The 12617-nt window shown below is 39.9% G+C and overlaps 1 protein-coding gene across 2 annotated transcripts in view; it reads right to left on the reverse strand.

Annotated features, from left to right (window-relative positions):
• Positions 1-1667: 1667 nt before the first annotated feature.
• Positions 1668-12617, reverse strand: part of ERI1 (exoribonuclease 1) — a 30997-nt gene continuing 20047 nt past the window's right edge. For both annotated transcript variants that reach the window (XM_077814812.1, XM_077814813.1), the window contains exons 3-7: positions 11671-11878; positions 9231-9314; positions 7514-7623; positions 4557-4671; positions 1668-2590 (exon numbers count right to left, since the gene is read on the reverse strand). In XM_077814812.1, the coding sequence (XP_077670938.1) occupies positions 2348-2590; positions 4557-4671; positions 7514-7623; positions 9231-9314; positions 11671-11878 (760 nt within the window). In that variant the 3' untranslated portion in view covers positions 1668-2347. The remainder of the gene's footprint in view (positions 2591-4556; positions 4672-7513; positions 7624-9230; positions 9315-11670; positions 11879-12617) is intronic.

Genomic DNA, 12617 nt, shown 5'->3' on the forward strand with positions numbered 1-12617 from the left:
GCCTAATTAAAACATTATACATTTAAGTATCAGTAGAAAATGGAGTTGTATTATCAGCAAGGCCCCCCATGGAATTAAGTCTAATTTTACACTAGCAGATTTTGACATCATAGAATCATAAATTATTAGGGTTGGAAGAGACCTCAGGAGGTAATCTAGTCCAACCCCCTGCTCAAAGCAGGACCAACACCAACTAAATCATCCCAGCCATGGCTTTGTCAAGCCGGGCCTTAAAAACCTCTAAGGATGGAGATTCCACCAACACCCAAGGTAACTCATTCCAGTGCTTCACCGCCCTCCTAGTGAAATAGTATTTCCTAATATCCAACCTAGATCTCCCCTGCAACTTGAGGCCATTGCTCCTTGTTCTGTCATCTGCCACCACTGAGAACAGCCTAGCCCCATCCTCTCTGGAATCGCCCCAACAGGTAGTTGAAGGCTATCAAATCTCCCCTCGCTCTTCTTTTCTGCAGACTAAATAACCGCAGTTCCCTCAGCCTCTCCTCCTAAGTCATGTGCTCCAGCCCCCTAACCATTTTTGTTGCCCTCCGCTGAACTCTCTCTGATTTGTCCATATCCCTTATGTAGTGGGGGGACCAAAACTGGACACAATACTCTAGGTGTGGCCTTACCATTATCAAATAGAGGGGAATAATCACTTCCCTCCATCTGCTGGCAATGCTCCTGCTATTACAGCCCAATATACCGTTGGCCTTCTTGGCAACAAGGGCACACTGCTGACTCATATTCAGCTTCTCGTCCACTGTAATCCCCAGGTCCTTTGCTGCAGAACTGCTGCTTAGGCAGTCGGTCCCCAGCCTGTAGTGGTGCATGGGATTCTTCCTTCCTAAGTGCAAGACTCTGCACTTGTCCTTGTTGAACTTTATCAGATTTCTGGGGCACTCCACTTGATACCGGCTGCCAACTAGACATCGAGCCGTTGATCACTATCTGTTGAGCCCAACAATCTAGCCAGCTTTCTATCCACCTTATAGTCCATTCATCCAATCCATACTGCTTTAACTTGCTGGCAAGAATATTGTGGGAGACCCTATCAAAAGATTTGCTAAAGTCAAGATATATCACATCCACCGCTTTCCCCAAATCCACAGAGCCAGTTATCTCATCACAGAATGCAATCAGGTTGGTCAGGCATGACTTGCCCTTGGTGAATCCATGTTGACTGTTCCTGATCACCTTCCTCTCCTCCAAGTGCTTCAAAATGGATTCCTTGAGGACATGCTCCATGACTTTGCCAGGGACTGACGTGGGGCTGACCAGTCTGTAGTTCCCCAGATTCTCTTTCTTCCCTTTTTTAAATATGGGCACTATATTTGCCCCATGACTGTTTGGTACGGCTCATTACATAAATGCAGTTGGTGTTTCTTTGTCCATACAAAACAGTTTTTACAGAATATCCAAGTGACACTACAAGTATACCAAGCGGTACTTTACATTATGTTAAATATTATAAGTATTTTTACTTTACCCTTTCTTTAGAGCCCTGGTGACTGGTATGGATTAAACAACTACACTTAATCTGATTTGGAATGAGAAGAGAAGAAATAAGCGGACCCATTATCTGGAAGTACATGAAATTCTGAAGATTAAAACCTTTTTACAGACAGATTATATGTACATTAAAAAAATCAATTAATCCCAACAGCTGTATGAAAGCTTTTTATTCAATGCAGTTTTTTGACACCCAACGCTACTCAATTATTTTAGAGACAGAAACTGACAACTGTATTCCTTAAAAGACCCTCCCCTCTCCAATGCTCTAACAGCAATTAAAACAGTAAAGAATGCCCCCACCTTTCCTATCTTACATAAAAAGAGAATGCTGTCTGCTGCTATCAAATGTGCACAGTAGATAAAGCCAGTCTGATCAGGGTACTGTACAGTTCTTCTGGAAGTGCAAAGGGTAGTCAAGATGCTAAAAGCTATTGCAGCACACTGTGTTTTAAACATTACTACAACCATCCTCTTTCCTATAAGCCGGGAGAGGGAGAGGGCACACTGGCTAACCACACTTTATATTAATTATTCTACACACACACAAAAAAGAAATCTGAACATCCTGCCAGCATACTATACATCAACCTTGTATGAAAAGGTTCCAAGATGACTTACAAAAATATTATCAGCATGAAAAGTGCTGTCGCACAAGTTTTAATTAACAAGGTTCATATGCTCCCCTATTTATTTTAACAGAGATAGTTGCTTAAGGTGCTTTTAGATTTTGTATTGCAGAACTGGTGCACTGAAATGGCCACGTGATAAGATTTATTAACAATTCCTAACTTAAGTCTTCAATATTGGTCCATAATGCAGCATGTTTCGACGCCTAGTTTCTAAAACGGGGCATCTGTGGAGCAGGGGCTCCCTCTACTGGGGCAGAGGATGATACAGTCATTAGCTGCCCACCATGCATTCTCTCATTCACACGTAGCTCACATCCATCCTGAAGCATACGTATTGCTATCCGTGCAATGTTCTTAGAGTCATCAAGTCCGCTATGAGGACGCCCATCATAGTTCATTCCCAGCTTTTCAAGCATGATTGTTAGCTTGGTCTGGTTTCTGGGAACCTGAAAAAGAAAATGAACCATGTTAAAGAAATCAGATAAAAAATATCTCAGCATGAAACACTCTACATTATCCTATATAAGTTCTCATACTGCAGTGGGTCTACGACTACCTAGCACTGCTGTGCCATTTTTGGTTCATATCTCAAAGCACTCTGCACACAATCAAACCTCAGAACATCTCTGTGACCTAGCAAAGGAGTATCCACCTTTTACAGATGAGGACAAAGACACACAGAGAAGAGTATTGTCTAGATTATGGAAAGTTTTGCAGAAGTTTCCCACCACTGTCAACTCTAGTTCAGTTTTGCCAGTGGTGGCAACAGTAGGAGACATGGATAGACAGACTGCCACCAGTATTCCAAGCACTGTATTATCTGACACTGCTCAGAGCAGCAGGTAACTGACATGGAGCAGATTCTCAAAAATGCCCAAGGGAGTTAGAAGCACCATGAGGGAAGATTTTCAAAACACTGGAGACTCATCTACACTTGGGTGATCAGTAATGCTGGTGACCAGTGTTAGCAATGGTGAGAAATTTTTGCAAAGATTTCCCTAGTGTAGTCAAAGCTTAAGTGACTTGTCCAAGGCACAGGGCACACCAGCAACAGAGCCCAGAAGACCATGAGTCCTGATTCCGAGTCCTTCACTTGTCTAATTACTAGATGACACTGCTGCAGTGCAAATACATAATATTCTTAATTTTCTTTAAAACGTGAAATTTGGTCTTTAAAAAAAATCCTGCAAAGTACAGGGCACTGGAAGATAGATGCCCTTCCACTTAGCACCAGCATTATCAGTGTTCTGTGTATTTGCCAAAACCTGGCAACAAGCAACTCTGATAGTGACAGTTACATAGATAATTCCTCAAAGGGATAAAAAAAATCATACATGCAAGTTGTGGGATATTTCCCTTTCACAATGATGTAGTACTATGCCAGTTCAATTAAAAAGGTAAGATACGAGATCCAGTTGTCTCCCTGAAAATTAGAGTAAGTTACCCATTACACTTTTGACATAACATTAATTATAACATCTTTACTACCTTCTACTATTTTAGATATGTTCAAGAGGAGTTTGGAAGAGATTATAAAAAAGCTTGAAATGATCTTCAACACTGCAGCCTCTTTGGATAAGAAATTGTGTGGAAATGATAAATTAATTCCAAAATTGATTTACAGTGGCTTTTACATAATCTAGTAGTTTCACTGCCATGTCAGAATCAGATGGTAAGCCAGGCCCCATTCTGATTTGAACAGCCTAACCAGGCTGCTAAACTCAGAGCTCATTAGCTCCTCAAAGGATCAAGTATAGCAGCTTAAGCTCCATCAGGATAAAAAGCAGCAGCATGGTCTAGCAGTAAATGAGATAAATATTCCTGATTTTAATCCTAGCTCTGCATAATCTGTTGCAACTTTAGGCAAGTTTGCAATCTCTCTTTCCTCCCCACGCCCCCCGTGATACTGTGTCTCAGAAAATGGGGATAATGCTGCTTAGCTACTAAAATTCACATAGGAATTGTGAGATTAGCTCTTTGTAGTGTATGGTTTTTGAAGACGTACAGCAGTAATTACTACAGTAATACTAAACATGATCACATCTGGGTGAACTAGTTCCAGTGTGGTAGAGCTACACAGCTGTACAAAAGATTGCTTCAAGTTACAACAGTGAAAACATGAGCCACGATGTTCAAAGATAGGACACTAAAGTTAAAGTCTTATATCTTTATTTAAGCACCTAAGCAGTGGTCTCATGTTCAAGAATTCAACAGAGGCTGTGGGTGCTCAAAATTAGCATTTTGTTAAGGCCCTGTGACCTAAATAAATGCTACTGAAATTATACAAACTGGAAGGTCTTACAGCTTGACCCTGAACAGTACAAAAATAATTTTCATAAATATGTGTGCAAGACTTCACTTATTCCAACTTTAGACTGATTTTTCCCCAGAGAATCTGCAATCAATTCAAACCTTGTAGAAGTTTCCATAGGATTTGCGAATGTTGATCCACTTTTTGGCAAAAGAGGGATATTTGATACGGCTGATACGGCACTGGATATTCAGAAATTTACTCATATCCCAAGACCTTGGGGGGAAAAAGCAGGAGAGAGAGAAAAAGTAAAGACAAAACTTTAACAGCAAATCTTAAATGGGAGAAAAAGAGACAATTATATGAAACATTTTCAACATAGCAAACTTGTAGCACAAGTTTTCCTTGTCTTTTCTTTGGGACAATGGACAGGAGGGAAAAGACAGTGCATGAGAAAAATTTTATCACTCGTAATAAACAACATCAGCAAAAGAGAGGGACTTGTTGGCTACTGTCTCCAGTCAACTCCAGACATTAAAGCAAGCACTCTTTTTTTAGGACCTTATCCTCACTCATGTAGGATGTAGACATGGCCCCAGGCATTTCCAACTCTGCATTCTGAAGCCAGTCACCCTTCCAATCTCATGCACATCCATCCCAAAAAGTGTGTTTTCCACCTACACAGCTGACTGATAAGGAATCCTGTTGTATCTTCTCCCCTTGAGTGAAAGTCACTTCAGGAACACATTTGAACCTATAAAGGTTACTTTCCTGAATTAAGTAATGAAACTGATTTGATGACAGGTGACCATTCAAGATCCCAAAGTATTTTTTTAAATCAATAGGGCCAGTTCCCCAACTAAGTTCTAAATCTGTCAGATTTGTGGATGAAAAGTAAATATTCTGTTGTAGGAGCCTCCTCAGCACACACTACATTTAAAGTTAGTGAAAAACTTCCATTATGTTTCCATTCCTGTTCTTGGTTTGGAGATAAAAATAATGTTAAGTTACTGAAAAGAAGTCAACTACTGAACAAGACACTGGCACCTACTAAAATCTTAGACCCAAAATAAGCTCAGCCCTCTCTGTGACATCCTTGCACATTCTTCTAGGATAACACAGGGGGGTCTAGAAGGGGAAGGGGCTGCTACTGGGACAATTTAACTTGGAAAGAAAGATTGTGTCCCATTGAAAATTAGCATTTTTAAATATATTTTAAGGCTACCTTTATACCCAGAACAGGAAAAAGACATTGGCAGAGAAAATCATTTTGCTGACCCCATGAGAAAGGGTTCTTTACTCTTTTCTCTAAATTACATGCTTTCATAGAATACATTTATTTATCTTCTTCCGGAACAATGATACAGTGATCACAACATAAGATATACCGTTGCCTTGTTAACCCAGCCTAACTGAAAACGTTTACCAGATAAGAACATGCTCATTTTGGACACTGTGATGGTGTGTCCACCCCACGTAGGACTGAAAGGGGTTAAGATGGCCAGACAGGCCAATTAACTCCACTGGCTGCACCTGGAGGAGGAGCCAAGGAGCAGGGAACTAATTGGAAGCAAGCTCAGCTGGACAGGAACAGTTGGGGCCTATATAAAGCCAGGTAGTTGGCAGCAGAAGGAAGCTGCAGGGAAGTAGGCTGCAGTCACTCCCTGAGTGGAGGGAGTTGGGAAGTTGGCAAATCCCAAGAGGGGGAAAGCCAGGAAGGTATGTGAAGGCTCAGGGGAATAGCAGCAAGGAATAGGAGTGCAGACTTGGCTGCTAACCGGATATAGCCCAGGTTCCCCTACCAGCCACTGGGGATGCGGCAAATACCAGGCAGAGGACAGTGGACTGTCTGGGACAATTTGGTCCAGGAAAGACTTTGTTACACTCCTCTCTGGAAGAGGAAACTACATAATGAGATGGCCGGAAGGCTGAGATTCCTGGAGTGAGAGAGCCATAGGATAAGAGGAGGACATGAGACCCCCCTGCCGGAGGAAGGTGCAATGCCTGGCCAGAGCTAATCCCGAGGATAGCCAGGAGGAGGCGCCTCCAGCAGAGAGTGAACCCCATGACAGATACCATTTACCTCACTAAGGTGTGCACTATGAAGCCTGATTGGGATAATGTTAAGTTTAACATTTAAAATTGCCTGTCCTGCTTATCTCATTTAAAAAAAAAAAAAAAAAAGATTGCACAGGCAGTTAACAGAATGTTAAAATTTCACAGTTAAAAAGAGACACACAATTGACTGGATGTAGTGCCCTGGCCTGCACTGTGCGGGTCAGACAAGATGATCATAATTGTTCCTACTGGTCTCAAAATATGTGACTCCATGAGATGCAGAAGTGAAGATTCCAAGACCAATGTTATGTTGTCTACATTGCACATCTTTCTAGAAACTTATAGAGTCCTCATCACCATTGTATCTGAGCACCTCAAAATTATTAATGTATTTTATTCTCACAAAATCCTTGTGAAATAAGGAACTATCATTGCTAGGAAGCTGAGGCACAGGGTAGACTGACTAGCATAAGAACACTCCGTGCAGAGCCAGGAACTGAATGCTGGTCTCCTGAGTCCAACTCCAGTGTTCTATTCACTAGGCCACTGTTCCTAAAATGTAGTATACAGCATTTTCTATTCCTGTTTTCTAGTTAAATATAAGCACATATTACAGGTAATGGTAATGTAAAGCATAAGATGTATTATGTAACCAACATTAACATTGCTTCTAGAACATCAACTTTCATATTTTCATGACTTTTAATCTAACTACACAACCTCAATACTGCATGTTATATTTTGTATTCATATTTGTTAATTTTATTAAGGATTTGAAAAGCGTATAAAGCTTTCATTTTGGGCTCACATAAGCCAGGAGAATGCTGGAAAATAATTGGTGCCACCTAGTGGATTCAAGCTTTAGTTCCTACTCAATTTCATTTTCAGAACTATAGCCCAAATGAAAAAGTACTCTAGTGTGCTCTTAGGGCCAATGTTATATTCTAATTTTGGCAATACTGGTTACAAAAAGTAGATTAATCTAAGAATTGCTTTGCAGTTTTAAAATGCATTTGAAAGGTTACTATATAAAATTTGCACCCTGCTTTCCGAGACATACCCATCAGTCAATATGGTATAGCTATACTTGGTTCCCAGCTCTCTCTGTCTCATCCACTCTACAACATTTTGTAGAACCTGAGGAAATGCATCAGCTTTGTCTACGTGGTCCTGAGAATACATAAAAACAGAAGTCAGGTACGTTTTCTAAAAGAAAATGTGTAGTGTAAGACATTACAGTTAAACAGAAACTAACACTACATACTTCCAACAAACTAAAAACATTTAAACAAAAGAGGGGCTCACAAAACCCCTCTGAGGTGGCTACGCATTATCCCAGTTTCAGAGACAAAGAGAGCTTAAGGGCCCGATTTTCATAGGTGGTAAGTACTCACAGATCCAATTACCACCACCTATGGGGAGGGTGGGGATGAAAATCAGACCTTAGAGCCCAGATTTTTAAAGATACTGAGGCACTGCTGCACTCACTGTTAAAATGCCTAGTTGATTTAGCAGGCTAAGTCTTTTTTTAAAGTGATTTAGACACTTAGGAACCTATATCCCATTGATAGTCAATTTAGGCTCCTAAATCAGTTAGGCATTGCAACACTGAAAACAACACTGCAATACTTCTAAAAATCTGGACTTAAGTGACTTGCAGTAAGTCAAGCAGTTAGCCAGTGACAGAACTTAAACTAAAACCCAGAAGTCTGGGTCTCCTAGTCCACAACCACTACCACTCATCTTGCAACCATTTAAGATTCTTTGGGCTGGCAGGAAACTGGCAGCTATAGAGGATCCACGTCCAGCCATTAGAAAGGAATTATCACTAATGTACAATCTTTATTGTTGGAAGTAAAAACAGATACCAGAAAACTCCCTTCTTTCAAAAACCAAAACACAACTATGAGTGCAGCAAGTTTTGATGTTCATCAATGTACACACTCATGAGGTCTGAACACAGAAATCAGAAACAATACCTCAGTCTATACACCAAAGACAGACTGAGCATCTACACTGAGAACAGTCCATAGTAGTTTTAAGCTGGTTTGTAAAGTGGAGAAACTTGGCTCATTACATCATTCCTGAACTAATCCAAACTAGTCAAAATATGATGAGTTCTTGGCTTTAACATGGCTGTGTAGTCGCAGCACCAGGGCTGGGAGAGAGCACTCCCAGCGCTGTGAAAAAAAACCAACCCACCCCCATGAGGGGAGTAGCTACCAGTGCTGGTGCACTGTCTACACTGCCACTGTACAGCGCTGAAACTTGCATCGCTTGGGGGGGTGTTTTTTCACACCCCTGAGCGAGAAAGTTTCACCGCTGTAAGGTGGCAGTGTAGACAAGGCCTAAGAAAACTACTAAGGACTTTAAGGGTTTTAGGACTTAAACTGTACTTACTTTAAAAGCTGTATTATTCTTGTAAGTCTCCATTTCCAATTCCCCTAAGTATAACTCTTTTAAAAACCAATCTTCAAGCAAAAAGAGCAAAGATTTAATTCTTAACAGTCATGTAATCCTTGGGCTATCTGCACAGGTTTGCATATATTTGGACTTGGAATAAATCTGTGCTTCTCCTCTGAGCTCCCAACTTTGCTGCTTGAAGGACTGATTCAGAAAGAAATTAAGTGGTGAGACGGAGAAGGGAGGGGAAAAAAATCAGGAAAGTACCGGTAAGCCCTAAAATCAATCACTGAAACTGAAGTCTAAAAACCTTGACAAAATGTAACCTTTTCATTCATACCTGTATCTGGACTCATAGATATTGAAGATGTTACCTGAGTGATTCCTGTCAGATTGATGCAGAAGTTTGAAAGCTGGGGATTAATCTCTGGTTTCACATACTGTTGAAAGGTATCCTCCTACAAGAGGAGATAAAAAAGTCAAATGTTTTACAGTGACACGGAGAAACATACAATCACAAGTCAGATTTCATAGGATTTTAGCCTTGTGCCTGAAAAGAATGGTTAACTAGCAAACAGCCAGATAATATTCATATTTGAGCCCTCTTTATTAGCCATTGTTCATCATTTGAAGTTTATAAATAATAAATAAATAGGACTGCAATAATGCAATTAATAAATGATTACAAAAATTTTGTGATATACTGTTCCAAGGTAAAAACCATTTATCAAAAATAAAATCCACATAAATATATTTTCTTCCATGCGTCATCTTTGATAGATGACTAGGAGTTGCTTGTTTTCCTTCATCAACTGAAGTTACAGGGAAGCCATGGGCTGCACTCTGATGTGATATGATTTGATTGTTGGATGACCTCTGTTCCTAAAGCTTCCTGATATATCTATCAGCTGAGATGCATATATACGCTGGGTTTCATCATGTTGCTAACCGCATGATCCTTTCTCTTTTGCACACCATCAAATGGAAGGCCCAAAAGTTAATCTTTGGCTACAACTAACTTCTGTAGGGCCATATGAAGTAGACCACCTTACCAACGCTAGCCAGTTTTGCTGGTGTAGTTATACCAGTTAGCTATACCAAAATAGTCTTTAGTGTGGATACAATTCTCTCAGTATAAGAAAGCTCATACCAGTATAACTGAATATATATTAGAGTTTTACTGGTAGCTATGTTGTAAAAATAAATAAATAAAATACATAAATAAAATCATACCTGTAACAACATAGCTATAGCAGCTAAGGTTTTAAGTGTAGTCCAGGCCTTAGAGATTATGCACTGGGGTCCCAACAGGGTAACAAGCATTTGCCTTCACTGCAGAGTGAACCTGGGCTCTTACTCAGGTGTTACTCCTCATCCAGAGTCCATCCACACACAAAGACTTCTGACCCAAAATTAATGCTGCTTTCAACCTGAACTGGTTGTCTCATCCTGGGGTACATGCTAAAGATGGAGTGAGGATTTCATTTGGGTTTGTAACCCACCCACTTTGCAGTGAGAATGCAGGCTAAACCATTAAAACGTTGTTAATATTCCAGTGCCTTCCCCACATTCCACTTGTGTGCCCAAAAGGAAAGAAGTTCTCCCACAATTCACTGGGAAAGAATCAGATCAGCTCAACTTACTACAGCATAAAGAAAAATGGGACCCCAGTTAGTGCAGCACTAATGAAGGTATAGCTTTGAATGAAGGTGTGGCTTTGCAGTGTTGCTGCTTATACTCAGGCTAAGCTAACCTGGGTGCTGATTATCTGAGTTAACTCTGCAGTGAAGACATAACACTACTGATTAATCTCTGACCAGCGCTATAAGAAAGTCAAACTGGAGAAAACTCCATGTTTAGGAACATGCTGCCTATCTTGGAGTTGGTGTAATGAACTGAGCTCAGGGCCGGAAGCCAAGAACTCCTGGCTCCTAAACCTAGCTCTGATTGGCAGTGAGGCCTTCAGCAAGTCCCTTAATCTGTTTTAAGTATCCCTATTTTATAGATGAGGAACTATTAACTAAACTGCATACAATCCTATCAGGTAGCTAAGTGAACATCACTCTGAGGATCTAGACCACCATATACACCACCAGGTATTATTCTAGTTTTGTCTCTCTGAAGATAGAGAAGATCTTAAGGGACGTTGTCAACATGGGAAGATTTTGAGGACTCTATTCTAAATGACTGTTGGTTGAACTGGACAGAGGTATACACAAAGATACAGCAACATCTACTTAAGTCACATTTCTGCCTACAATTTTCAGCATACAATTAAGACCTCATCCATTTTAGAAAATGTGCAGTGGTGAAACTAGATTGATATTAAATTGACTTAATTACAAATAGTACAAGTTTTCTAATATAGACTAGCTCCAAGATTACCATAACTGGGTAAAGAAAAAAAAAACGATTAAGGGGAAAAAAAGAAAAAAAATTATTTTATGCATTTGAGAGCACTGTTTCTCCTGTTTCCGTGGACTTTGGAGAAAAACAGACATTTTAAAAATGGGAAACCAAACAAGGGCAGAAGAACCAAGTAGTGAATTTATTACCCAGATATAAAAATGCAAAGTATAATTGTTTAAGGAACATGGTCAACTTCAAATCTGGTCTTTTTAAAAAAAATAAAAAATAAAAAATGCAGAAGCAAATATCATTCCTGACGCTCTCTCTTTTAAATAAAGAAAAACTGGCTATATTTCAAGTTAGCTGTGTCCCTTTAAACTCCAAGTTCTGTAACTATTTAAAAACTGATCAGTTCCTACTCTTTGAAGCAATGAGCATACGAGGCAAAGCAAGTAGGTCACTTACTATTTCTAGGGTACGAGTATTTAATAAAACAATAGGAAATTCAATTATTTCATGTGTAAATTCAGGCTGATTGTCCTCTTCACAGGTTGCTTCAAAGTCAATAACACAGATGTAATCATAGTAACTGTCTCCATTAGTGGGCTCCTGCATCAGCTTCTGCTTCTTATAGTAGTTCTTCAACCTCTTTTTCAGTACATCTTTCACTCCCCTGTAAAGGAATGAGACAAGGTATTAGAACTCACATTCCAATCCAATTTTGTTCATATTAACTGCTTCATCACTCCAGAAATGAAGCCAAATCTACTTCTGCTTATTCAAAACAGAGTCATAAATGATGCACAAAGTCACTATGCAATCTAGTTTTATCTTCAAAACAGCTAAATGATCCTAAAGTAGAATGATTTACTTTTCAGTATTTTGAAAAACCTTAATGCTGTGATCCTGTACCCTTGAAGTCAGTGGCAATTTGGATAATGACAGGTTTCAGAGTAGCAGCCGTGTTAGTCTGTATCTGCAAAAAGAACAGGAGGACTTGTGGCACCTGAGAGACTAACCAATTTATCTGAGCATAAGCTTTCATGGGCTATAGCCCACTTCATCGGATGCATAGGATGGAACATATAATAAGAAGATATATATATACATACAGATAACTTGGAAGTTACCATACAAACTGTAAGAGGCTAATTAGTTAAGATGAGCTATTATCAGCAGGAGAAAAAAAACTTTTGTAGTCATAATCAAGATGGCCCATTTAGACAATTGACAAAAAGGTGTGAGGATACTTTAACGGGGGGGGGGGGGGGGGGGGGGTAGATTCAATATGTGTAATGACCCAGCCACTCCCAGTCTCTATTCAAACCCAAGTTAGTGGTATCTAGTTTGCATATTAATTCAAGCTCAGCAGTTTCTCCTTGGAGTCTGTTTTTGAAGCTTTTCTGTTGCTG

Source organism: Eretmochelys imbricata, chromosome 4 (genome assembly GCF_965152235.1).
Source record: "Eretmochelys imbricata isolate rEreImb1 chromosome 4, rEreImb1.hap1, whole genome shotgun sequence".
NCBI lineage: Eukaryota > Metazoa > Chordata > Testudines > Cheloniidae > Eretmochelys > Eretmochelys imbricata.